This window comes from Bos taurus, chromosome 7 (assembly GCF_002263795.3).
Source record: "Bos taurus isolate L1 Dominette 01449 registration number 42190680 breed Hereford chromosome 7, ARS-UCD2.0, whole genome shotgun sequence".
Classification (NCBI taxonomy): domain Eukaryota; kingdom Metazoa; phylum Chordata; class Mammalia; order Artiodactyla; family Bovidae; genus Bos; species Bos taurus.
Window position 1 is genome coordinate 19,288,207 of NC_037334.1, and position 26,464 is coordinate 19,314,670.

At 50.0% G+C, this 26,464-nt stretch overlaps 1 protein-coding gene across 8 annotated transcripts; it reads left to right on the top strand.

Moving 5' to 3' along the window:
- Positions 1–3,158: 3,158 nt before the first annotated feature.
- PLIN3 (perilipin 3) lies at positions 3,159–23,700 on the top strand. 8 transcript variants are annotated; one of them, XR_003035405.2, is made up of 9 exons: positions 3,160–3,224; positions 6,349–6,430; positions 11,064–11,262; positions 11,422–11,504; positions 12,647–12,944; positions 17,520–17,719; positions 19,005–19,130; positions 21,891–22,781; positions 22,881–22,966. XR_003035405.2 is itself a non-coding variant. In XM_024994675.2 (9 exons), exons 3-9 carry the CDS (start codon positions 6,365–6,367, stop codon positions 23,220–23,222), a joined length of 1,317 nt encoding a protein of 438 aa, XP_024850443.1. In that variant the 5' UTR covers positions 3,160–3,224; positions 5,520–5,634; positions 6,349–6,364; the 3' UTR covers positions 23,223–23,700. The 8 variants fall into 8 exon arrangements, 6 of the variants coding, with proteins under 6 accessions (NP_001070514.1, XP_024850443.1, XP_015327561.1 ...); XR_009495115.1 differs by having other exon boundaries at positions 22,878–22,962; XM_024994675.2 differs by lacking the exon at positions 21,891–22,781 and adding an exon at positions 5,520–5,634 and having other exon boundaries at positions 22,878–23,700.
- Positions 23,701–26,464: the final 2,764 nt, after the last annotated feature.

A 26,464-nucleotide genomic window follows, 5' to 3' on the forward strand; every position in this document is an offset into this window, starting at 1 on the left:
TTAGCCTGGACGAGCCTGGGGAGGCAGGCAGGAAGGCTTCCAGGAGGAAGAGGCAGTGGTGCTAAGAGCCCATGGTGCGGCCACCTTTCCTTCCCCTCCCCCACCCAGCGTGCCCTCTTGGCTGTGCTCACAAGAGACTGGAGGTGGAGACGATCCCCATGCCAGGGTTGAAGATGTGGGACAAAATCATCGAGACCTTATTTTCCAAATCAGAATTGAGTTACATCCCCTTGACCAGAGGTATTTTGGCCACATCCCAGCACTGAAGGCCACTGATAGCTAAAGGCTATCAGTCACACATATCTCCTGGTGACTTCCCAGCTGTGTGACCTTGGACAAATCACGTCACGTCTCTGAGCTCTGCCCATTCCAGACCCATTCTCCTCTAGCTCTCTCCCTCTCCTCATTTTGCCTCAGTCAAATCATTTTTAAAAATATTTAATTAACTTATTTGGCTGTGCTGGGTCTTAGTTGTGGCATGTAGGATCTAGTTCGCTGACCAGGGATCAAACCCAGGCCCCCTGCTTTGGGAGCACAAAGTTGTAGCCACTGGACTACCAGGGAAGTCCCTCCATCAGGTTTTAACTGCATCTCCAATTCAAAGGTCCGTCTAGTCAAAGCTATGGTTTTTCCAGTATTCACTACAGATGTCAGAGTTGGACCGTAAAGAAGGCTGGCTGAGCGCTGAAGAATTGATGTTTTCGAACTGTGGTACTGGAGAAGACTCTTGAGAGTCCACTGGACGGTAAGAAGATCAAACCAGTTAATCCTAAAAGAAATCAACCCCAAGTACTCATTGGAAGGACTGATGCTGAAGCTGAAACTCCAATATTTCGGCCACCTGATGCGAAGAGCTGGCTCATTGGAAAAGATCCTGACTCTGGGAAAGATTGAAGGCAAGAGGAGGAGGGGGCCACAGAGGATGAGATTGTTGGATGGCATCACTGACTCAATGGACACGAGTTTGAGCCAACTCTGGGAGATAGTGAAGGACAGGGAAGCTTGGTGTGCTGCAGTCCATGGGGTGGCAAAGATTCGGACATGACTAACTGAACAACAACCACCAATTGACTAGGCGTGGTCAATGGGCTGTTTCTATCATCAGAGATCTCCCCAGATTTCTCTGTGGCTCCCTCCTCTCCTCCGTCCTTTCTGTACTCAAATGGCACTCTAAAAGGCCACCCCTGTCTACCTTATTAAAAAGTGCAACCCCCACATTCTCAATCCCAGTCCTTTGCTTTTCTTAGTAGCATTTACCACCACCTGAGCCATTGTGCATCGCACTCACTTATCTTGTTTATGGCCCATTCCCCACCGGGTGGTGAACATCACAAGGCTGGGAGCTGCCTTTTGCTCTCGGGCTCCCCATGCCCAGCACAGCAGCTCAGTAAGAACTGTCGAATGAATGAGTAGGAAAATGAATGGATGGGGGGGAAAGCATGACACAAATATGAAATTTTTTTTCTTTGATAATTTTATATACCTGATTTAATCATCCTGGGGATTCAGACTCAGAAATCTGACAAGTTGCTTGTAGTTACTTCAACATGTATGTTCAGTTTCTTGGTGTGCAACAGCCACCTGGTGTTGGTGGCACAGAGTTCTAGAACATTCCCCAAATCTCTGAAAACTCTATCACACAGCTCCATTGATTTTCATTTGGTCAAATTTTTTAAGAGGAAGGACACTTTATCTAAGTCTGGAATCCCCATGGATCTGTGAATACCTTAGAGTGTCTCCCTCGGGGTTAAAATTCTGCTCCCTGGAGAAAAGGCATGCTGTCACTTTTTTTTTTTAAGCAGAAGCACTTACCTTCTGCCTGGTCCCTGGGGCCATCTGAGTTTGAGACCTTGGTTTATAGGCAAAGAAAATAAAGGATTTGGGGGACTGGTGGTAGGGTGGGGGAATCCAAATGGTACACCTTCAGGAGGGAGTTGATCCAGGAATCAGAGAGGGTTGGCGCCTGCACTGTCCCTGGTTCCTGCTTTCTGGGCCTCGGCTTCAGTTCAGTTCAGTTCAATTCAGTCGCTCAGTCGTATCCAACTCTTTGCGACCCCATGAATCGCAGCACGCCAGGCCTCCCTGTCCATCACCAACTCCCGGAGTTCACTCAGACTCACGTCCATCGAGTCAGTGATGCCATCCAGCCATCTCGTCCTCTGTCATCCCCTTCTCCTCCTGCCCCCAATCCCTCCCAGCATCAGGGTCTTTTCCAATGAGTCAACTCTTCGCATGAGGTGGCCAAAGTACTGGAGTTTCAGCTTTAGCATCATTCCTTCCAAAGAAATCCCGGGGCTGATCTCCTTCAGAATGGACTGGTTGGATCTCCTTGCAGTCCAAGGGACTCTCAAGAGTCTTCTCCAACACTACAGTTGAAAAGCATCAATTCTTCGGCGCTCAGCTTTCTTCACAGTCCAACTCTCACATCCATACATGACCACTGGAAAAACCATAGCCTTGACTAGACGGACCTTTGTTGGCAAAGTAATGTCTCTGCTTTTTAATATGCTATCTAGGTTGGTCATAACTTTTCTTCCAAGGAGTAAGCGCCTTTTAATTTCATGGCTGCAGTCACCATCTGCAGTGATTTTGGAGCCCCCAAAAATAAAGTCTGACACTGTTTCCACTGTTTCCCCATATATTTCCCATGAAGTCATGGGACCGGATGCCATGATCTTCGTACTCAGCTGTAAGATGAGGTGATAGATGGGCACACAGTGTTGTGAGGATTGAGTGGCACGATACAGGTCAGGGCAAGTTGCTCATAATGCTAGATGGGGCCGGCTCCATCACCCTCGTTCGGAGGTCGGGATGGAGTGGTGGCGCCTGACGAAAGGAGGCCTCACGCAATGATCTCTCAGTTCTCACAGCCTCGATTGGGTAAGGACAGGGGACCCTAGGATCATCTCCCATCGCCGAGTTCCCAGGGTCCCAGACGGGGAGGGGGCTCTCCCGGGCTGGCTCTGGGGTAGTACGGGTGTCGCCAACTGGCTGCACAGTAGGGAGGGCGCCCTTTCCTGGACTTCACTTATGGCTCCAACGTCCCAAGCCGGGCGAGGGGCGTGGCCTGGCGGCAGGCGGCCCCCAACCAGATTGGTCCTCCGACCCGTCACTCCCGGGCGCCCGCCCCGAAGTATAAACGCTGGTCTTGGTCCGGCCCAGGACGGTTTTGGAGCTGGCTTTGAAGTAGTGGCAGCTGCGCCCCTGACGTCCCGCTGATCGCGGTGAGAGGCGAGGGGCCCCGACTGAGGTGGGGGTGGGGTCCGCTGAGTCCTGGGGTGCCCTAAGGGAGGTAGGGACAGGGAGGGCCTTCCTGGGGACTCTGCTCGTCTCCGCGGCCTGGGGAGGGGGTCTACAGCCTGGGCTGAGCACTCTTCCCTCCCCAGAAAAATTCAACTTCTGGAACAGGCTTAGACTTTCAGACTTTGTTCTCTCAATATCTAGGACTTTGGCGGGGGGGAGGCGCACGAAAGAACACCCTAGAAGTGGCAGCATGGGGCGGGGGGCTAAGTCCCCCGTCCCAAACCACATCCTCCTGCATTGCTGACGCACTTTGGAGACAAGCCGCAGCCCATTCCGCGTAGAAATTCCCCCCCAACCCCCACCAGGGGAGCAGTCCCTCTGCCTAGCAAAGCCCCTTCCTCTCCAAATGGTTTTGGCGCCTGGGGACTTGGCCCCTCCCTTGCTCTCCTTCTGGCACCCCAGCTGACCCTGGGAGGGTCTGGGGCCAATCCCGCCTCCTTTTCCTGGGTGGGTGTGGCCAGTGGATTGCACAAAGTGGCGGTGGGAAGGCCTACCCCTTATCTGAGTCCTTGGGACGTTTGTAAAACCGGAGCCGAGGCTTGGGTTCCTTCTCTGGAGAACTCTGGAAGTTGGATCTGAGCATATCCTGCTTGCAGTTGGACGGCTGCGTGACTCCAGTCTCAGCCAGTTCTTGCTCTCACAGCTGAGGCCCGCTGCAGGCAGGTTGCTGACCCCCAAGGACTCTTATGGGGGAGGGGAGTGTGATATCTGCAATGGCCGTTCTTGGTTAAACCAGTTCCAGAGGGACTGGATGGACAAAACGGATGGGAAGGAGGACCTGTGTGCTGTCCAGGTGAACTCAGGCTCAGGGGAAGGGGAGGGGAAGAACAGGAGTCAGATGATGATCACCAGGGCTGGATGCGCCTCCTCGCCCCACTTCCCGGGTGGGGGACCTTTGTACCAAGCAGAAGCTCAATCCTGGCTGGTTTCACCAGTTTCTGTGTGGCAGACAGAGTGGTGTGAAATGGATCCGTTTACTGAGCGCCTGCTACGTGCCAGGTCCCAAGCTGAGTGAGCACGTGCAGTCTCTCCTCCAATCCGCAGGGACTCTGTGCTAGGAATGGTTACCCCCATTTCATAGATGTGGGAAATGAGGCTCCAAGAAGGGGTGTTGCCTTCCTAAGCTCCCACAGCTAGCAAGTTGTAGAGCCGGGATTAGAACCCAGTTTGGACAACCAGAACTGGTGCTCTCAAAACATTGGTTTGCTGGGTTCCATTCGTGTGTCTGCATGTGCACGCTAAGTCACTTCAGTCACGTACAGCTCTTCGTGACCCCCATGGACTGTAGCCCGCCCGGCTCCTCTGTCCATGGGATTCTCCAGGCAGGAGTACTGAAGTGGGTTGCCATTTCCTCCTCCAGGGGATCTTCCCAAACCAGGGTTCGAACCCTCCTCTCTTATGTCTCCTGCCTTGGCAGGCAGGGTCTTTACCACTTCCCAGATTCTGGGAAGCCTGGGTTCCACTTAGGGAATGGCAAACACAATGTCTGGAAGAAAATGCTCAGACTCGAGGTCAGGGGTTCACCAGAGGCTTCTAGAATGACCTTGGGGGTCATTCATTGTGGGGAGACTTCTTTGGCAGTCCAGTGGTTAAGATTCTGAGTTTCCACTGCAGGGGGGGTCACAGGTTTGATCCCTGGTCAGGGAACATGCAGTGTGGTATGACCAAAAAAAAAAAAAAAAAAGCACGTGGGGAACCAGCCTTAAGGAAGGTTTAGCCCCATTTTACAGATAAGAGGACTGAGGTTATCAGGTTATGAGGTTATCGGTTACGAGGTTATCAGCTCCTTGCCCACTTGCCCAGCATAGGTGGGGCTGGGACTCCTGAAATGTAATCTGACAAGGCTCTAGGTTTTCCACCTGGCCAGGAAAGTGGAGCACCTGTGGCTGCTGCTGTCTTGCCTGCAAATGTGTGCATTAGATTCACCCAGGGAACCTCTCTTGATTTCCCCACGTCCCTGAGACTGACATGAGGGACATGCACTGGGGCCAGGCATGTTCTTTCTAGCTTTTTTCTTTTAACGTTAATTTTTTTTTGAACAGATAATATTATCTACTTGGCTCACAAGTCAGAGGCTTGCCCCAGCTACACGATCTTTCTTCCTGTGTCTCTTTAAAGATTTATAAGCAAATACTTTAGCCCCACTCACACCTTTGGTCTCTTAACAATATCTTGTGTTAGTTGCTCAGTAGTGTCTGACTCTTTTGCGACCCCAGGGACTGTAGCCCGCCAGGCTCCTCTGTCCATGGATTCTCCAGGCAAGAATACTAGAGAGGGTAGCCATTCCCTTTTCCACGGCATCTTCCCAGACGTGGGCTGTGTCAATTATGTGTAAGTTTTACAGTCTTCAGCCACTGCCCTGGGCTACCATTGTTATCTATCTTTATTGCCCTTCTTTTTAGCAACACAGGTACACACGTCTCTGTCCACGTGGCAGTACCAGTATGGGACTGTCCCCGCAGTGAGGTTTCTGGGTCAAAGGGAAGGTGTCTTGAAACCCAGTAGTAACTGACAACTTACAACTCCAGGGGTTTTGCACCATAATATTGATAGAGGTGGGGCTTCCCAGGTGACTCAGCAGTAAAGAATCCATATGCCAGCGCTAGAGGTTTGATCCCTGGGTGGGGAAGACCCCTGGAGAAGGAAATGGCAACCCACTCCAGTATTCTTGCCTGGGAAATCCCACGGACAGAGGAGCCTGGTGGGCAACAGTCCACAGGGTCACAAAGAGTCAGACACAACTGAGTGACTAAACAGCTGATACAGGTGAGCCCTTGGAGGGCTGTGCGCAGACCTCGCCCTTTAAGCTGTGGCCCCAAGACCAGCTGCTTGAGCAGCAGCTGGGAGCTTGTTGGAAATGCAGACTTCTGACCTGATGAATCAGCACCATTTTGAACAGGCTCACAAGTGCATGTAATTGATCTAGAGGCAGAGTTCTAGGAAATGGTGGGGGTGGGGGAGCCCTGAGGGCAGGTGTGAACTCGGACTTGCCCATGGAGGGAAGCGAGGAGCCGGCTGTACCCTGACTAGTCCTTCTGCTCACAGTGCGTGCTTCTGAGAAATGTCTGCTGACGAGACTGAAGCCACTGCCAGCACCCAGGTGACGGCAGAGGAACCGGTACAGCAGGTGAGGAAGGCCTGGGATCTGTGGGAGGAGCCTTCCCACACGCGAGCCTTGGCAGGAGGCTGCTCGCAGCACAGGGGGATCCAGAGACACCCTTCCAAGTGGGTCGAGTTCTAGACCCTAGCAGGTTCCCCATTAACAGGCGAAGGTGGGAGAACTGGGGGATCCCAGGGCTCTTGGGAGAACAGGGGTGCAGCTCTGTTTGAACTGCCTGGCTCCCCCAGGCAGATCTTTCCTGTCTCTGCAGGTTCTCTTAGAGTCCTCCTTCTAAGAAAGTCAGTTTCTAATTCCACTTCTGCTTCCCAGTTTAAATAAAATTCCCCTTGCTACATTTTTTTTTTTTTGACCATGCCAGGACTCGTAGGATCTTAGTTCCCCAACCGGGGATCGAACCCGAGCCCTCAGCAGTGAACGCTAGGCGTCCTAACCACTGAACTGCCAGGGAGTTCCCCAAAGTCCCTTTTAATAAACAATTTTTTAAAAATAGAAAGTGAAAGTGAAGTCGCTCAGTCGTGTCCGACTCTTGGCGACCCCATGGACTGTAGCCCGGTCAGGCTCCTCCGTCCTTGGGGTTTTCCAGGCAAGAATACTGGAGTGGGGTGCCGTTTCCTTCTCCAGGAGATCTTCCCGACCCAGGGATTGAACCCAGGTCTCCTGCATTGTAGGCAGACGCTTTACCATCTTAGCCACCAGGGTAGAGGTATCATTCACATACCGTAATTGGAGAAGGAAATGGCAGCCCACTCCAGTGTTCTTGCCTGGAGAATTCCATGGAAAGAGGAGCCTGATGGGCTACAGTCTGTGGGGTCTCAAAGATTCTGACACGACTAAGTGACTAACACATGCGCACACATACCATAAAATTCATCCTTATGAGGACTTCCCTGGCAGTCCAGTGGTTAAGACTCTGCATGCCCACTGCAGGGGGCATAGGTTCAATCCCTGGTGGGGGAACCAAGATCTCACATGCCACATAACAAGGCCAAAAAAAAAAAGATGATGAAGCATTTTTTAAAAGTTTAGCCTTATGAAGAGTACTACTCAATGATTTTTAGTAAACTACCCATATGCAGCCGTCACCACCACACTGGACATTTTTCATCTCCCCCCAGAAGAGACCCTGTACCCACCAGCAGTCACTCCTCATTTCTCTTTCCTGGGAACCCCTTATCTAGGTTCTGTCTCTACTGATTTGCCTGTTTTGGACATTTCATATAAATGGAGACGCACGCTACAATATCCTTTTGTATCTCGCTTCTCTTACTGAGCGTTATCTGCTTGAGGTCCCTCTCTGTTGTACGGATAGCATCTGTTGGTGCTCTGTCCCCTTACTTTTTTAAAAATGAATTTTTATTGGAGTATTCTGACTTCCCTGGTGGCTCTGTGTAAAGAACCCTCCTGCCAATGCAGGATGCAAGAGACGAGGGTTCGATCCCTAGGTTGGGAAGATCCCCTGGAGAAGGAAATGACAACCCACTCCAGTATTCTTGCCTGGAGAATCCTATAGACAGAGGAGCCTGATGGGCTACAGTCCATGGGATCACAAAAGAATCAGACATGACTTAAGGACTAAACAACAGCATCAGTTGACTTTTATTTATTAATACAATTAATAATATAATTTATTAATACAATGTTCATTTCTGCTATACAGCAAGGTGAGTCAGTTATATGTATATCTACTGTTTTTTAGAGTCTGTTTTCATAGGTGATTACAGAATATTGAGTAGAATTCTCTGTGCTATATAGTAGGTCCTTATTAATTTTCTCATTCCTTTTTAAAAATTACGGTAAAATACACATAACATAAAAATATACTATTTTACCTGTTTTGAAGTGTGCAGGTCAGTGTCATTAAGTACATTCACAGTGTACAACCATCATCACTGTCTTATTCCAGAACTCTTTCCTCACCCCAAATCGAAACCCCACACCCACTAATAGTCAGGCCCATTCCCCTCTCCCCCAGCCCCTGACAACCACTAACCTGCTTCCTGCCGATGGATTTACCAAGTGGACATCTTGTAGAAGTAAAATAAGTAGAATCATGTTTATAAAAGTAGAACCTTCTGGGACTTCCCTGGTGGTCTCAGGACTTTGTGCTTCCACTGTAGAGGGTGAGGATTGGATCCCTGGTCACGGAGTTGAGATGCCACAAGGCACAGCCAAAAAAGAAGTAGAATCTTCTACGTTAGGTACCACATAAGTGGAACCGTATAGTATTTGTCCTTCCGTGTCTCGCTTATTTCACCAAATATAATGTCCTCAAGGTTCACCCGTGTTGTATCAGAATTTCCTTTTAAGGCCGAATCCTATCCCACTGTGTGCACGGAGCACAGGACACTCAGCTTGCTTCCACGTTTTAGCTGTTGTGAATAAAGCTTCTTTGACCATGGGTATACAGATGTCTCTTTGAGATTCTGTTTTCAGTGCTTTCGTCTATATACCCAGAAGTGGAACCGCTGGGTCATATGGCAATTCCATTTTTAGTTACTTAAGGATCACCATAATGTTGTCCGTAGGGGCGGCATCATTTTTCTTTCCCGCTAATAGCACACAAGGGCTTCAATTTCTCCACATTCCTACCATCACTTATTAATATCTGTTCACTTGATAGTAGCCATCACAGTGAGTGTGGGGTGTGAGGTGGTATCTCATTGTAGTTTTGACTTGAATTTTCCTAACGACTTGTGATATGGAGAGTCTTTTGTGCCTGTTAGCCCTTCGAAGGCTGTGTGTGTGGGGGGGCTTTTCTCTAGCTGTGGCGAGCGGGGCCTACAGTTCATTGCAGTGTGGGGGCTTCTCATCGTGGTGGCTTCTCTTGTGGAGCACGGGCTTTAGGACGCAGGGCTCGATAGTTTTGGGTCCCGGGCTCGAGCACAGGCGATACAGTTGTGGCGCACAGGCTTGGTTGCTCCGTGGCATGTGGGATCTTCCCGGCCCAGGGATGGAACCTGTACCTCTTGCATTGGCAGGTGAATTCTTTACCACTGAGCCACCAGGGAAGTCCTTGGAGGCTATGAATTTTTAAAAACATGCTTTCTACCACATTTTCTGTATCCATTCACGAATTCACAGACATTTGGATTTTTTCCATTTCTTGGCCATTGTGAATAGTGCTGGTGAGAACATTCATGTACAAGTCTTATGTGGACATGTGTTTTCCTGTCTCTAGAATCATAGGAGCAGCATTGCTGGATTTTGTGGTAACTTTGTGATTAACTTCTGAGGAGACCTCCTGGGCAAACGCTGAAGGAGGACTGCCTGAGTCCAAGGTCCAGCTTTCCCATTGGCTAATTTTGGGACCTCGGATGACTTACTTAGCTTCTTCTTGCCTCAGTTTACCTGTCTGTAAAATTGGAATAGTACTCCCAATCCTGGGACTGGCGATTGCACAGATTCTACAGGTAGAACCTATGAGACTTAAGTCTTCTGTATGCGTCTTCTCACGGGTCACCTTTGCAACTCCTTTAGGACAGAAATGACTTCTCATTTTATGGGTCAGGAAACTGAGGCTCACAAGGCCTGTCTGACTACTCAGTTCTGCTCTTGTAGGTTAAGAATGGCTACGTTCAATACGTAAATGAATGGGAATAGCCATGTGCCAATAAAACTTTATTTACAAAAACCAGGTAGCATGGAATATCATACCATGAAACAATGAGGCACTGACATGCAGTGCAGTGTGGACGAAACTTGAAAGTATGTTCAGTGAGGGAAACCAGGCACAGAAGGACAGATACTGTCTGATCCCACTCACAAGAGCTCCTTAGAGGAGTCAAATCCATAGAGACACGTAGGTGGTGGGGCCAGGGGCTAAGAGAGGGGAGTCAGTGTTTAAAGGGAACAGAGTTTCAGTTTAAGAAGCTGAGAATCTGGAGACAGATGCTGGCAACGGTTGCACAACAATGTACGTGTACTTAATGCCACTGAGCTGTGCACGTAATTATTTAAATGGTAAGTTTTATGTGTATTTGACCACAATTTTTAAAAAAAGGAGTGAAGCACCAGCACATGCTACTACATGGAGGAACTTTGACAATGACACTGAGTGTAAGAGGCCAGACACAAAAGGCCACGTGTGATTCCATTTTTTTGTGAGGTGTCCTGAACAGGCAGCAGTCCACAGAGACAGAAAGTGGATTCATGGTTCCCAGGGGCTGGTAGGCAAGGGTGTGACAGTCAATGACAACAAGTTTCTTTTGAGAGCGATCAATACGTTCTGAAATTAAGACAGTGAGAGTTACACAGCCTTGTGAACAAATGCACTAAAACCCTCTGAATCGTGCATTTCAAAATGGTGAAATTCTATGACGTATGAACCAGATTTCAATAATGCTGTTAGGAAAAAAAAAGGCAAAAGGAAAAGCAAGTAGTGGGCTGGCCCTGGGGGTGGGACGGGGGGCATAGTTCACTGACATCAGTTTTAGACCTGAGCTCCAGGACAGTGGATTCTCATGTCTCGTCACTGCCTGGCACACCATGGGTGTCAAGGTCATGTTCAGACAAGTGGGGTGCCGGGCCAAGATAGAGGAAGCGCCTGGCGGAACCAGGGAGTGCCTGGCTTGTGCAACCGAGTGAGTGCAGAGGGAGGGGAGGCAAGCCACGTCCCCGGCCTGAGCCTCCCTGCCCACAGCCCAGTGTGGTGGACCGCGTGGCCGGCATGCCCCTCATCAGCTCCACCTGCAACATGGTGACCGCCGCCTACACGTCCACCAAGGAGAGCTACCCCCACGTCAAGACTGTCTGCGACGCGGCCGAGAAGGGGGTGAAGACCCTCACGGCTGCTGCGGTCAGTGGGGCCCAGCCCATCCTGTCTAAGCTGGAACCCCAGCGTGAGTGAAGCATGGGAGCCCATGGACCGTCCACTCTGGCCTATTTCCGGGTGGGGGAGGCGGGGTGGTGTCTGTGGACCCTCCCAGAGCCCCTGAGGGATGTACGTGCGCAGTAACCATCAGCTGTCTATTGCCCCCACCCCACGCCCACCCCCACAGTCACCTCGGCCAGTGAATACGCCCACAGGGGGCTGGACAAACTGGAGGAGAATCTGCCCATCCTGCAGCAGCCGCCGGAGAAGGTGACTAACCCCCTCCATGAGGGGTGGGGTGGGGAGGATGCTCCACTAAGACTGGGGGCCTAGCTGGGTATGGGGTCTGTGGTCTCAGCTTAACCCATAGCAGACAAATGTGACCGCATTTATTCTCCCACCCTCTCTCCATTGAGCAGCTGGAGGAACATTCTGAACACCAGCCAGATATGCCCAAAGCCCCCTAGGGTCTTCCACCTTGCCTAGAGAAAAAGCCAGAGTGTTTCTGGTGGTCCCACCTGATCTGACTCCACCGCCTCCCGACCCTCTACGCCCACCTCAGTTGCTCCATTTTGTCCGTGCTGGCCTCCGTCCTCCAGTTCAGTCACATTAGTGCCCACATGTACGGGACAGGGTGATGGATACAGAGCCCTTGCCTTCGTGGAACTTTCATCTTGGGGAGGCAGGGGAAAGCAGAGACAGTGAACACACCCATCTCAGAGCTCCTCAGGACCTTTGCACGTGCCGTTCCTTCTCTGGACCAGGCTGCCCGGTCTCTGAACTTTCTCGGCACATGTTCTTTCTCGGCACCATCCAGTGTGGAAACCAACAACCATATGTGGGTGTTGGGCCCTTAGAAGGTGGCCAGTATGACTGAGGAACTCAGTTACTAATTTTAATTATTTAAAATGTTATTTTTATTTAATCTACTTTCTTTGGATTTTTTGATGTGGACCATCTTTAAAGTTTTTATTGAATTTGTTAGTATTGCTTCTATTTTATGATTTGGTTTTCTGGCCCCAAGGCATGTAGACAGACTAGATTAGGATCCACTATAATGGCCTCATTTTACCTTAATTACTACCTTAAAGTTCTCATCACTAAATACGGTCACATTTTGAAGTCCTGGGGGCTTCAGTACCCTTTAGCCCATAACACCATGGGAAGAAGTGGAGGCCCAGAGAGGTCGAGTGATTTGCCTGAGGATACACAGCTAGGATATATCAAGCCAAGGACTCTAACTGGGCCATCCAGCCCCAGAGCATGTGATCTTAACTGCTCTCACCCTTCAGGGTCACCCGGGAGCTGGAGCTCCTCCCTTCAGCCCACCCCTTGTAGAGGCTGGGGCACAGGGGTCGGGGCACCCAGGTACAAAGGGAGGATAGAGATGCTGACGCTGGTCCTTCTTGTAGGTCCTGGCAGACACCAAGGAGCTTGTGTCGTCCAAGGTGTCAGGGGCCCGACAGGCTGTGTCCAGCACAGTGTCCAGTGCCAAGGACACTGTGGCCTCCCGAGTCACCGAGGCAGTGGACGTCACCCGGGGTGCTGTGCAGAGCGGCGTAGACTTGACCAAGTCCATGGTGACCAGCGGTGTCCACTCAGTTGTGGGCTCCCGTGTCGGCCAGATGGTGCTGAGCGGGGTGGACACAGTGCTGGGCAAGTCGGAGGAGTGGGTGGACAACCACCTGCCCATGACGGACGCTGAGCTCGGTGAGTGCAGGCCTTGACTCTGGGGCCCCTCCCCAGACCATCTGATATGGGTCCCTCCCAGCCACCTGGAGTCTGTCCCTCACAGGCTGTCATCTGGTCCCTGCCGCTTCTCCCCATCTGTCTTAGCCCACCTCAGTCAGCTTGGTTCCTCTGCCCTGGTGCATGGTATCTGTCCTCCCTGAAGCAGCCTCCAGAGGGCGCCTGTGAGCACTCAAGTCAGGCCCCTCCTCTCCCCGCAGCCCTCCAGGGCTCCCATCTCCCTGTGGGTAACAGCCTCAATCCTCCTGGAAGCTCCCTTGTACTTACCCACCTGCCCTCATTCATTCTGCTCCAGGCTCACTGGCCTCCTTGCCCATCCTTGACCATGTTCCCACACCGGGGCCTTTGCACTGGCCTTTTCTTCTACCAGGAACCCTTACATGACATCTAGATGGCTCGTTCCCTTCCACCTCCAGCTTTGTGCTCACATGCCACACAGCCCCCGCACCCCTCATAAGACCTCTAAAATCACACCATTCCTTGTTCATATTGTGTCCTGAAACCTCCCCCTTCTTGGCTCTAATTTTTCTCTAGTCATCAATTCCACAAAGCAGAAGCTGTGTCCCCTGTCTGGTGCCCAGCAGGTGCTCAAGTCCCCGAATAAAATCACTGAAACTCTTCTCTATCATTCCACCCATACCCAGGCATCTATCTGTTCAAACCATGAGCACCGGTTATATGCCAAACCTGCTTCCAGGTTCTAGGGATATGTCAGTGAACAAAGTTCTGCCCTCATGGAACCTTAAGGGTATAGCAATTAGATTAAAGGAGATGTTTCTGAGGAGGTGACCTTGCCTTGAGGTATATGAAGCTGTGCTGATGTCTGAGCAGAGAGACCAGGGGACAGCATGGTGCCTGATGTGTGTGGGAGGAGCAGGGAGGTGGAATGTGTGGCTGGAGCAGAGTGAGCCTGGGAGAGAGAGGGAAGAGGGAAGGGCAGCAAGGGTACCGGAGCAGATTGTGAAGGGCCTTGTGAGCCATGGGAGGACTTGGTCTTTTACCCCTAGGGAAATGGGAACCCTGGAAGACTGTGAGCAGAGGGGGCGGGGCCTGACTCAGTGTTCACAGACGCCCTCTGGTGGCTACTGTGGGAAAGACACCGGGGGTGGGAAGCGAAGGAGACAGGTTCAGGTGACCCTGCTGGTCTAGGTGAGCTGTGATGGGGCTGGACCAGATGGTGGCAGGAATAAACCCGGGGTGAAAGAGGTGAGACGAAGCGGCCAGTCCTACTCGTGGTTTCATATACCTATGGCTCGTGGAGTTGGCCTTGGCCCTGCGTTCAAGGCACAGCCATCCTTTGTACACCGTGATGGGAACTTCCAGCCGTACCAGTATTGCACACACTAGTGCCCATGGCAACAAGGGTCCCCGAGGGCCACGTGTACCCAGACACCACGCTCCATCCAGGGGGAGCAGGGCCAATGATCTCAGGCCCTGCAGCTCCTGGGTTGAGGGTCTCATGTCACTTGGCCTTTGAGTTTTCAAAACTTTACCCTGCATCTCTTGAAGGAAGGGATCCGGCTGATGTCGTCCATCTTGCACACCAAGCGCAGTGCCTGCTGGCCCCTCCTAGTGCTCAGACAGAGTAAGATGCAGCTGTGAGTCTTGGTCAGCAGAAGGCAGGGGAAGATGCAGAGTTTGCAGGGAGGCAGGTTGTGAGCCAGGCCTGGGAGCCACTTCAGAGAACAGATCTATCTGACCAGCTTTGATTTTCTTTCTTTTGTGTCCATCTGCTAAGGATGAACAGCTTCCCTGGTGGCTCAGTGGTAAAGAGTTCGCCTACCAATGCAGGAGACGTGGGTTGGATCCGTGGGTGGGGAAGATCCCTTGGAGGAAGGAACAGCAACCAGCTCCACTAATCTGGCCTGGGGAATCCCATGGACAAAGGAACCTGGCAGGCTACAGTCCAGGGGATCACAAGGAGTCGGACACGACTTCGTGAATAAACAACAGCAACTAAGGATGAAATCATTGTGCCGAGAGGGGCTTCAGGTGCTGGGGGGTCTGTGAGTTAAGGTGCCATGTTATAGCTGGGACGCTACTCATGGGCTTCTGCCAGAACAGCCCTGCTCCCCCATCTCCTGGGTCTCCCCTTTGCCAAGGCCACCTGCCCCCTCCAGGGGCCCTGCCGGCTTGCTCCCACATGCCTGGACTCTACCAGACAGTTCAGTTCAGTTGCTCAGTCGTGTCTGACCCTCTGTGACCCCGTGGCCTGCAGCACACCAGGCTTCCCTGTCTGTCGCCAACTCCTAGAGCTTGCTCAAACTCATGTCCATCAAGTTGGTGATACTATCCAACCATCTCATCCTCTGTTGTCCCCTTCGCCTGCCCTCAATCTTTCCCCACATCAGGTCTTTTCCAATGAGTCATTTCTCATTGGTCTTTTCCAATGAGTCAGTTGTCAGACAGCCTTGGCCTAAATAACGAAGCTGCTTTCACTTCCGAGGGCAGAGCTGCAGGGTTCCCAGAGGGCCATGGAGAAGCTGTGACCAGTAGCCTGGGTTCAGAATGTTGTTGGTTTGGATTTGGCCTTTACAGACTTGCCTTTGGTCAGGAGAATGGGGCAGGTTTGTTTTTCCCAAGAGGCTGACTTTTGCTTTTGTTGCTTTTAAATGTCCCGGGTGTTTAGTACTTTTGTTCAGTCATTTGTTTTATACATTGTATAATCCTTTTTTGGGAAGTTTAAAAAATTTTATTGGAATATAGTTGATTTACAATGTTGTGGTAGTTTCAAGTATACAGCAAAGTAATTCCATTTTACATACGTATATGAATATATTCTTTTTTAGATTCTTTTCCATTAGAGGAAAAGAATATATTACAGGATATTGAGTATAGTTCCCTTTGCTATAGAGTAGGTCCTTGTTGTCTTTCTCATTTAGTTTTTACTTTTATTTACTTTTTAAAAAATGATTTATTTATTTTATTCGGCTGCTCTGGGTCTTAGTTGCAGAATGCAGAACACACCTTCAGTTTTTGTTGTGGCAGGCAGGATCTTTAGTTGCAGCGGGTGAACTCTCGGTTGTGGTATGTGGGATCCAGTTCCCTGACCAGGGATTGAACCTGGGCTCCCTGCATTGGGAGCTTGGAGTCTGGACCACTGGACCACCAGGGGGGTTCCTTTTTTTTTTTTAAGTATAACTTTTTTTCAGGGGACCACATTTTCTTGACAGGCCAGGTGGTAAATAATTTGGGCTTTTTTGGGCCATACACCCTCTGTTCCAACTATGCAACTCTGCCATTGTAGCACAGAAGTGTAGTCAGTAGGTAAATGAAGGGGTATGACTACATGTCAAAAAAATTTTGTTGACGAAAGTAGGTGGCATTCAGCCCAGGGGCTGTATTTGCAGACCCTGCTATAGGGCATTTCAAATCCAGATAAGGTTACTTACAAAACTCAAACTTTAAGAGCTACTATATTAAAGTCTACAGGGAGCAGAATAAGATAGGATCAAACTATCAAGACAGATGGATTTCCATTCCTGTTACCTTGTAACTTTACGAGTATTTTCTGGACTAGACAGTCCTAACTTTTCCTTAACTGCTGTGAAGATGGTTCTCTTGTGGCTCAGACTTCTCATGGAGAGTCAAGTATCGTGGTTAAGAACATGGGGCCTGGCGTCAGATCTTGACTTGTGGAGCCCCAGCTGTGTGACCTTCGGCAAGTCAATTAATCTCTCTGAGCCCCAGTTTCCCCACCTGTAAAAATGGGATGACGGCGCTTCCCTATTAGAAGTGTTAAGATTTTTTTTTTTAGAACTGTTAAGATTTAATAAGAATACATGTGAGGAATTTGCCTAGTGGTCCAGTAGTTAATAATCCGGGCTCCCAGTGTAGGGGGCACGGGTTTGATTCCTGGTCGGGGAACTAAGATTCCCGAATGCCACACAGCATGGCCAGAAAAAAAAAGACAAAACAGAAAGCATGCAGAGTGCCTAGAACCTTGTAAAAGATTGACCACTATTAATATATGCTAGGACCTGTACAGGCAGCATTGGCCAACTCTTTTTGTAAAGGATCAGATAATGAACGTATTTTTTAAAATATTTATTTGGTTGTACGGGGTCTTAGTTGCAGCACACGAGATCTTTAGTTGAGGCATGCAAACTCTTGGTTGCAACGTGTTGGATCTAGTTCCCTGACCAGGGATCGAATCCAGGCCCCCTGCACTGGGCGCAGAGTCTTAGCCACTGGACCAACCAGGAATTCCCAGACAATATTTTAATCTCTGCAGGCTAAGAGGCCACATACTCTGCCACTATAGTTTGAAAGCTGCTGTAGACAGCGTATAACGAACATGAACAATTGTATTCACGGGTTGGATCATATAAAACTGGAGGCAGGACAGATACAGTCCAAGGGTCGTAGTTTTCAGACCCTCACATTAGTCTAAGGCCTCTTAATCCCAGGATATTTGGCCCCCATCCTACCCATTTCACAGATGAGGTAAAAGCCAAGGCAGGGAGATCCTTTTACACTTGCAGACCGGGGCATAAACTCTGCCTTCACCACGCTTCTCCTGCCTCCCCACCGCAGCCCGCCTCGCCACATCCCTTGAGGGCTTCGACATCGCCTCGGTGGCCCAGCAGCGCCAGGAGCAGAGCTACTTCGTGCGTCTGGGCTCCCTGTCGGAGAGGCTGCGCCAGCGGGCCTACGAACACTCTCTGGGCAAACTGCAGAACACCAGGCAGAGGGCACAGGAGGCCCTGCACCAGCTGTCACAGACGCTTATCCTGGTGAGGTCCATGGTGAGACGGTTCGGTGACGAGGGCAGTGGCAAGCAGCATATGCACCAGTGAGCCCGCCCCAAGCCTGCTGGTTTATTCCTCCCCATTCTGCATATCTGCTTGGGCCGGCTCATGAGGTTGCAGTCCTGGTTGAGTTTGCTGGGGCTGCTGTAACAAGTACCCCAAACTGGGCAGCTTAAACAACACACATTCATTGCCTCACAGTTCTAGGGGCTGAGAGTTCAAGATCCAGATGTCAGCAGGGTTGGTTCTTTCTGAGGCCTCGCTCCTTGGCGTGTGGATGCTGTCTTCTCCCTGTGTCCTCACCTGGTCATCCCACCATGGGTCTGTGTCCTAACATCCCCCTTTTAAAAACATTTCATTCGTTTATTTTCTTTTTGGCCACGCTGTGCGTCATGCAGAAGCTTAGTTCCCTCCCCGACCAGCAATTGAACCTGTGCGCGCCGCAGTGGAGCCTCAGAGTCTTAATCACTGCGCCACCAGGGAAGTCCACCTGACAGCCCCTTTTCATTTAAGGACACCAGTCATACAAAAACGTTGTCGTCGTTCAGTTGCTAAGTCATGTCCGACTCTTTGTAACCCCATGGACTCTAGCACACCAGGCTTCCCTGTCCTTCACTATCTCCCAGTGTTTGCTCAGATTCATGTCCATTGAGTCGATGATGCTATGCAACCATCTCATGTTCTGTGACCTCAACCTTTCCCAGCGTCGAGGTCTTTTCCATTGAGTCGGCTCTTCAATCAGGTGGCCAAAGTATTGGAGCTTCAGCATCAGCATCAGTCCTTCCAATGAATATTCAGGGTTGATTTTGTTTAAGATTGACTGGTTTGATCTCCTTGCAGCCCAAGGGACTCTCAAGAGTCTTCTGCAACACATTTCGAAGGCATCAGTTCTTCAGCACTCAGCCTTTTTTATGGTCCAACTCTCACATCTATACATGACTACTGGAAAAACCATAGCTTTGACTATATAGACCTTTGTTGGCAAAGAGATGTCTCTGCTTTTTAATATGCTGTTTAGATTTGTCATAGCCTTTCTTCCAAGGAGCAAGCATCTTTTAGGTCCACCCTAATGATCTCATTTTAGCTTAATCACTTCTTTGAAGACCTGTCTTCAAATGAAGTCATAGCCTAAGGTCCTAGGGTTCAGGGCTCCAACCCCCTGGGTTCCCTGTGGATTCTTGCCTCTTCCAGCATTCCTGTGGACCCCCAGGGGCTCTGCCAGCTTCATTCAAGCCCTGAGGCAGCCACCATCTATCTCCCTCTGCCCCAGATGGAAACCATCAAGCAGGGCGTCGATCAGAAGCTGGTGGAGGGTCAGGAGAAACTACACCAGATGTGGCTTGGCTGGAACCAGAAGCGGCTGCAGGGCCCGGAGGAGAACGCGGCCAAGCCAGAGGTACCCACCGGGGGTGGCACTGGGTGCTTGGGGCCCTGGCTCGCCTCTCCACACGCTTTCCCCAGCCTCTCTTCCCATTAACTGCCTTCAGGACCTGATGACAACTCCTCCAGGATGCCTGCCCGGATTTCTACTCTTGGGTGCGCATATTGCTTCTGAACCACAGGGCACTTGATTGGGATGGGTCTCTACCTGCTGAATTCTAAGCCATGCTCCATTTTCTTGAGTCCTGACTCCTCAGGCTTCCCAGGTGACTCAGTGATAAAAGAATCTACCTGCCAATGCAGGAGGTGCAGGAGACGCCGGTTCAATCCCTGGGTCGGGAAGATCCCCAGGAAGAGGAAATGGCAATCCACTCCAGTATTTTTGCCTGGAAAATCCCATGAACAGAGGCGCTTGGCCGACTACAGTCCATAGGGTCACAGAGTCAGACACGACCGAGTGACTGACTCCTCTCCCCCATCCCAGGGTCCCATGACATCCTTCATATTTACCCGCCAGGCTCCTCACGACAGCTCCTCACTAACACGCTCTGGCCCCTCCAGTCTATGGCAAGCGCTGGTCTCTTGAATGAGCCCTGACTTTGCCACCTGTGCTGTCACTCACGGAGAAGGCGATGGCACCCCACTCCAGTGTTCTTGCCTGGAGAATCCCAGGGACGGGGGAGCCTGGTGGGCTGCTGTCTATGGGGTCGCACAGAGTCGGACACGACTGAAGCGACTCAGCAGCAGCAGCAGGTGTCACTCATCCATGCTTTCACTGAGTTGCTGCCTTAAACAATCCTCGTGCCTCATTCTGAACCATAGCCTCTCTGTGTTAGGGACTCTTTTGATATCCTAGCACTGTAGGTTCTCAGCCTAACCTCGCTGGGCCTCAATTTCCCCATCTGTGAATGGGGTGCGGGACCATCTGCAGGGTCATTGAGGTGAAATGCACATACGTGTTTATAGCAGTGTTTGAGTCACAACATTCACAAAGGGGAACAACCCAGATGTCCACCAGCAGGTGACGCATCACAACATGTGGTCCTTCCACACACGGGAGCATCACTTGGCTGCGAAAGGAGGGGAGCCTGACACTCACTACCATGTGGGCGCACCCTGAGAACACGATGCTGAGAGATGCAGACACAGAAGGACACACAGGGTGGGGCTTCATTGATGGGAAACGTCCAGCACAGGCCGATCTTTTGACACAGAGAGTGGATGAGTGGTTGTTGGGAGCTGGGAGAGGGGTAAGTAGGGATGGAGTTTCTTTTTCTTTCTGTGTTTTTATTTTTTTATTTTTTGGTTAAGCCAGGAGGCTTATGAGATCTTAGTTCCCTGACCAGGGATCAAACCTGTGCCCCTGGCAGTGACAGCTCAGAGTCCTAACCATTGGACCGCTAAGGAATCCCCCCCTTTTTTTTTGGAGTTTCTTTTGGGCTGATGGAATGTTCTGAAATTAGATAGAAGGGCTGGTTGCACTACCTGGTGAATGTACTATAAAAAAAAAAAAATCACTGAATTTTTCACTTAAAAGCATGAGTTTCCTGGTATAAGAGTTACTTTACACACACACACACACATTGACACATAAGGCACGCAGTGTTTAAAAAATGATATTTCTAAAGATATTGTGAGTATCTCTGTAAAACTGTTGCGCATTCAGACCCTAACCACTTAAAACCATCTTCCCCAACCCCCCAACTGCTGAAGAGAAAATAGATATTGATCCTGGCAGCACCTCCTGGCCAGGTTCAAAGCCAGAGTCCTCAGCTGACCAGGCTCAGGACAGTCTAGGGTCCCTACCTGCTTTGATTTCCTCCCCAGACTCAGGAATTTTCGAGGACTCTTATCTCAACCATGGTCTCCCCCACTGCTTACAGCTTCGGCCTCAAAAGTTCTTCCAGACCTTCTCATTTAAAAAAAAAAAAAAAAAACACTTTTTTAAAAACGAATTTATTGAGGTGTAAAATTCAGTATCTTGTACTTTAAAAGAGTTTTGAGGGAATTCCCTGGTGGTCCAGTGTGTTAAGGACTCAGGACTTTCACTGCTGTGGCCTCGGTTCAATCCCTGGTTCAGGGAACTAAGATCCCACATACTGTACGGTGAGACCAGAATTAAAGAAGTTTTGAGATATAATTCGCATACTGTACAACTGACCCATTTAAAGTGTACAATTTATTGGTTTTTAGTATATTCATGGGTTGTGTGACTATCACCTGTGTTAATGATTCAGAGCATTCCCATCACCCCAAGAGGAGACTGTCTCCCTAGTATCATAACAGCCCATTTCTATCTTCCTCCATGCCCTGGAAACTGCAAATGTACTTTGTCCCTATGGATGTTTCTTATCAATAGAATCATACACCATGTGGCCATCTGTGTCTGGCTTCAAGGTCCATCCACGTGGCAGCAAGTGTCAGGGCTGCACCCCTTCATATGGCGCAAGAACGTGGCGGCGTGCGAATGAACCACATTTTGTGTCCCCGTTTGCCAGCAGATGGGCATTTGGGTTGTTTCCGCTTTCGGCGGCTGTGAATAACACCCCTTTGAGCATTTGTGTACCAGTCTTGGCACAGACATGCGTTTTCTTTTCTCTCGGGCGGAAGTCTAGGGGGTGGAATTGCTGAGTCAAGTGCGCACTTAGGCTTACAGCTTACCATTTTGAGGAACTGTCAGAACGTCTCCCAGAGTGACTGCTGCGCTCCAGTATATGAGGGTTCCAATTTCTTCCCATCCTCACCAGTGCCTGTTCGATCTTTTTTTTTTTTTCAGATTTATTTGGCTGTTCCAGGCCTTTGTTGTGGCACTCAGGACCTTGAGTTGCAACATTCAGGATCTAGTTCCCTGACCAGGAATGGAACAGGGACCCCATGCATTGGGAGCATAGAGCCTTAACCACTGGACCACCAGGGAAGTCCCATATATGTCTTTTTTTTAAACAGTTTTTTTTTTTGTCTTTTGGCTGTGCTGGGTGTTTGTTGTTGCACAGACTTTCCCTAGTTGCAGCAAGTGGGAGCTATTCTTTCTCTTGGTGCACAGGGCTCTTTCTGAGGTGGCTTCTTTTGTTGCAGAGCACAGGCTCCGGGGTGCACGGGCTTGGTTGCCCCGAGGCACGTGGGAACCTTCCCAGACCAGGGATCGAACCTGTGTCCCCTGCTTTAGCAGGCAGATTCTTAACCACTGGACCACCAGGGAAGCCCCCATGTCTGTCTTTTACCCAAATCATCTCATCGTGGGTTTGAGCCACACTTCCCTGATGTCTGATGAGGTTGAACATCTTCTCATGTGCTTATTGTTCTGCGTATCTTCTTTGAAAATATCTCTGTGCCTGTTTTTCAATTTGACTGGCAATTACCTGGCACGGTTTGAAACTCGAAGCACTGGTATTCTGAGCCTCCATGCCCTGGGGAAAGGCTTTCCCCAAGGCGGGTGGAATACCCCCATTTCCTCTTTCCTGGTCTTTGGGGCCTGTTGTTGTGGTTCAGTCGTGTCAAAAGTCATGTCTGACTCTTTGTCACCCTTTGTCACCCTGTGGACTCTAGCCTTCCAGGCTCCTCTGTCCATGGGATTTTCTCAGGCAAGAATACTGCAGTGGGTTGCCATTTCCTTCTCCAGGGGATCTTCCCGAACCAGGGATCGAACCCACATCTCCTGCATTGACAGGTGGAATCCTTACCGCTGAGCCACCTGGGAAGCCCCTTGAGTCCTATTACCCCCAAAGCAAAGGGTGATGTCATGCCCCTACCCGCCCCTTCTCAGCAGGTCGAGTCTCAGACACTCGCCATGTTCCGTGACATCACCCAGCAGCTCCAGACCACCTGTGCCTCGCTGGGCTCCGGCCTCCAGGGTCTGCCTGCCCACATCAAGGACCAGGCGCTACAGGCTCGCCAGCAGGTAGAGGACCTCCAAGCCACCTTCTCTGGCATCCACTCCTTCCAGGATCTCTCCAGCAGCGTCCTGACACGGAGCCGCGAGCAGGTGGCCAGGGCCCGAGAGGCCCTGGACCACTTGGTGGAGTATGTGGCCCAGAACACACCCATCATGTGGCTGGTGGGCCCCTTCGCCCCCGGAATCGTCGAGAAAGCCCCAGAAAAGAAGAAATAGGAGAGGCTGGAGGAGGGCTCAGAGGGCTCTGGCCTTCTCCGAGGGGCTGGCAAGTGACAGGGGACCCCTTACTGGGAACGCACCTCAGGAAGCTGAGGTTCTCAAATCTGACCTGTCCCTCATCCTCTCCATGCTTGGAGGAAGCATGTCCTGAGCATCACATCCGTCATTAGGACAAGAGTTCTAGGGAAAAAAAATTTTTTTTTCTAGAGGGTTCCAAATTTTTTTTCTTCCTTAAAAACCAGGAATATAGTTCTTACATCCCACACCCTTTTTCTACATTGAGGCCCCTGGGTATCAGCCTGAAGCTAGTGGACTTGGACCTCTGGGAGGTGAGCCTCTTGTGGGTGAGGTGGGGCCAGGGCAGCTGACACTCAGTCTGGAGCAGGAGGGGGCTCAGGCCTGCCCAGCGAGCCCTGGGTGCGGGAGGCTTCAGTGTTGCCTTAATAAATTTTACCTGCAAAGTCCAGGCCTCATATATATGTGTATATGTGTGTGTGTGGTTTTTTTATTTTTCAGCAGCTGAACAACTCTGGAGTCTCTGTATGGCCTTCTTGGGCTGTGGGGGTCTTTCATCTTCCCCCCACTCACCTGCCAGAGTCTTGCCCCGGTTGTTACGTCCCAGGCAGCCAGAGGAAGGGAGAAGCCCACCGCTTTTCCTGTACTGGGCCTTCCCAGGCGTGTCGGGGAACTTTGTGACCCCCGAAAGATGCTGATGACCTGATTTCTCACATGGCAAAGGAGACTTTACAAATGGGATTCAATTAACACATTAGTTACCAGACATATTAATATGTCTTTTTTCACCTGAACATTATCGACTGGAGACGTATCAGTATGTTTTTAGAGAATGATACCGTTATTATCAGGCTTCCCTGGTGGGTCAGGTGGTAAAGAATCCACCTGCCAATGCAGGGGACACAGGTTTGATCCCTAGGTCTGGAAGATCCCCTGGAGAATGGAACGGCAACCCTCTCCAGTGTTCTTGCCTGAAGAATCTCATGGACAGAGGAGCCTGGCAGACTACAGTCCCTGGGGTCGTAAAGAGTCAGACACAACTGAGCAACTAACACACACACACACACACACACACACATATACATATAAATTATATATATATAAAAGACTCCAGATTTCTGACCTCTAGAACTGTCAGATGATAACGTGTGCGGTTTCCAGCCGCTGTGTTTGTGGCCATTTATTACAGTAGACTCAGGGAACTTGTCCTGGCTTTGAGGAATTCAAGGTTGCCAGTTTGGGGTTTCCAAAATTTCTATCCATTTCTGGGACTGGCCGTGTTCCCATTGCTGTGCTAATATTTGCTTACAGAGAAAACACAGCAACCAAATTCTCCACCCACTTTGGCCCAGGGCCATTCCGTACACTTCATGTACAAACCTTTTTGGTCTTGTGCTGTATTTTATTTCATTTAAATTATTTTTTTAGGTTGTGCCATGTGGCATGTGGGGTCTTAGTTCCCCTGCCGGGGGTCGAACTCAGGCACCCTGCATTGGGAGTGTGAAATCTTGACTACTGGACTGCCAGGGAAGCCCTTGGTATTGAGCTTTATAGATGGAGCACACAGTGGGGAAGGGTCCGCCTACTGTCAACCATGTTGGTGAAGGCGAGACTGTGCTCATTCTACTTACGACATGCTCTCAAGGGCTCGGCGTCCTGTGCTGGCCTGGCCATGCTGGACTCCAGCTTGGTGATAGGACGTGGGTCCACTGGCCAGCTCCTAGGTCCCTGCTGTGTGACCCTGGGTGGGGTCTTTTGCCTCTCTAGCCCTCGGTTTCATTGATAACCAGCTCAGTGCAGTTCTGTGCAAAGATTCTGTGGAGTGGTGTACTTAAAGATCCTAAGGTCAGGACCTCCCTAGTGGTCCATGTTAAAGATCTTCATCTTGCAATGCAGGAGGTGCAGGTTCGATCCCTGGTTGAGGAGCTAAGATCCCACATGCCTTGTGGCCAAAAAAACACCAAAACATAAAACAGAAGCAATGTTGTAACAAATTCAATAAAGACTTAAAAATGATTCACATCAGGGGCTCCCCTGGTGACTCAGTGGTAAAGAATCTGCCTGCCAACGCAGGAGACATGGGTTTGATCCCTGATCCAGGAAGATCCCACGTGCCGAGGAGCAACTAAGTCCACATGCCACAACTACTGAGCCTGAGCTCTGGAGCCCTCGAATTGCACCTACTGAAGCCCAGACACCCTAGAGCCCATGCTCTGCAACAAGAGAAGCCACTGCAATGAGAAGTCCACGTGCTGCAACTACAGGGTAGCCCCTGCTCAGCACAAATAGAGAAAAGCCTGAGCAGCAAAGGAGACCCAGTGCAGCCAAAAATAAAGTTACATTAATAAAACAATACTGCATTGTGTATTTGAAAGTTGGTGAGAGTAGGTCTTAAAGTTCTCATCATAAGAAAAGAAAAATGTCTAACTATGTGAGGTGATAGATGTTACCTAGACATATCGTGGTCCTTTCACGGATATATTGTTAATATATTGTGTGTGGTAGCCACTCAGTCGTGTCCAACTTTTTGTGACCCCGTGACCTGTAGACCACCAGGCTCCTCTGTCCATGGAATTCTCCAGGCAAGAATACTGGAGTGGGTTGCCATTTTCTTCTCCAGGGGATCTTCCCAACCCAGGGATCAAACCTGGGTCTCTGGCATTGCAGGCAGATTCTCTACCATCTGAGCCACCAGGGAAGCCCAATATATACATACATCAAACGGTTATGTTGTACGCCTAAGTTTAATGCTCTATTGTATGTCAATTATTTTTCAAAAATAAAAAAAGATTAAATATTTTGGGGTAGTAGTAAGAAAAGGAACACATAAAAATATATTCAGAATTATAGATGCCATGGAAAATTTGCCTGTCGACTCAGAAATGAATACTTGCTGTGTGTCAGGCAGTGTGGTAAAATGATTTAGAGTAAAAGTCTGCAAACCAGCCCAAGGGCCAATACTATCCAAAGAATTTGACTTTTGGCATGACTCACAAGCTAAGAATCTGTACATTTTTAAAGCAAAATTACACAATGGAGACCTCCTGAATCCTGCAAAGCTGAAAAGACTTACTATCTAACCCTTTACAGAAATAGCTTGCCAAACTGCTTGAGACCACCATACTGGCCTTCTTCCTGTTCCATCTTACTGCTTAGACTTAACTGTTTCTCCCAGTACTTAAAGATGGGAACAAGGATGAATTACTGATATTCAAGGACGTGGT

Excerpts from the sequence above, each read along its gene's own strand:
- PLIN3 (NM_001077046.1), top strand. The coding sequence starts at position 6,365 with ATGTCTGCTGACGAGACTGAAGCCACTGCCAGCACCCAGGTGACGGCA. Across the intron at positions 17,720-19,004 it reads TGTCACAGACGCTTATCCTG|ATGGAAACCATCAAGCAGGG; the intron begins GTGAGGTCCATG and ends CCTCTGCCCCAG. Across the intron at positions 19,131-22,877 it reads AGAACGCGGCCAAGCCAGAG|CAGGTCGAGTCTCAGACACT; the intron begins GTACCCACCGGG and ends GCCCCTTCTCAG.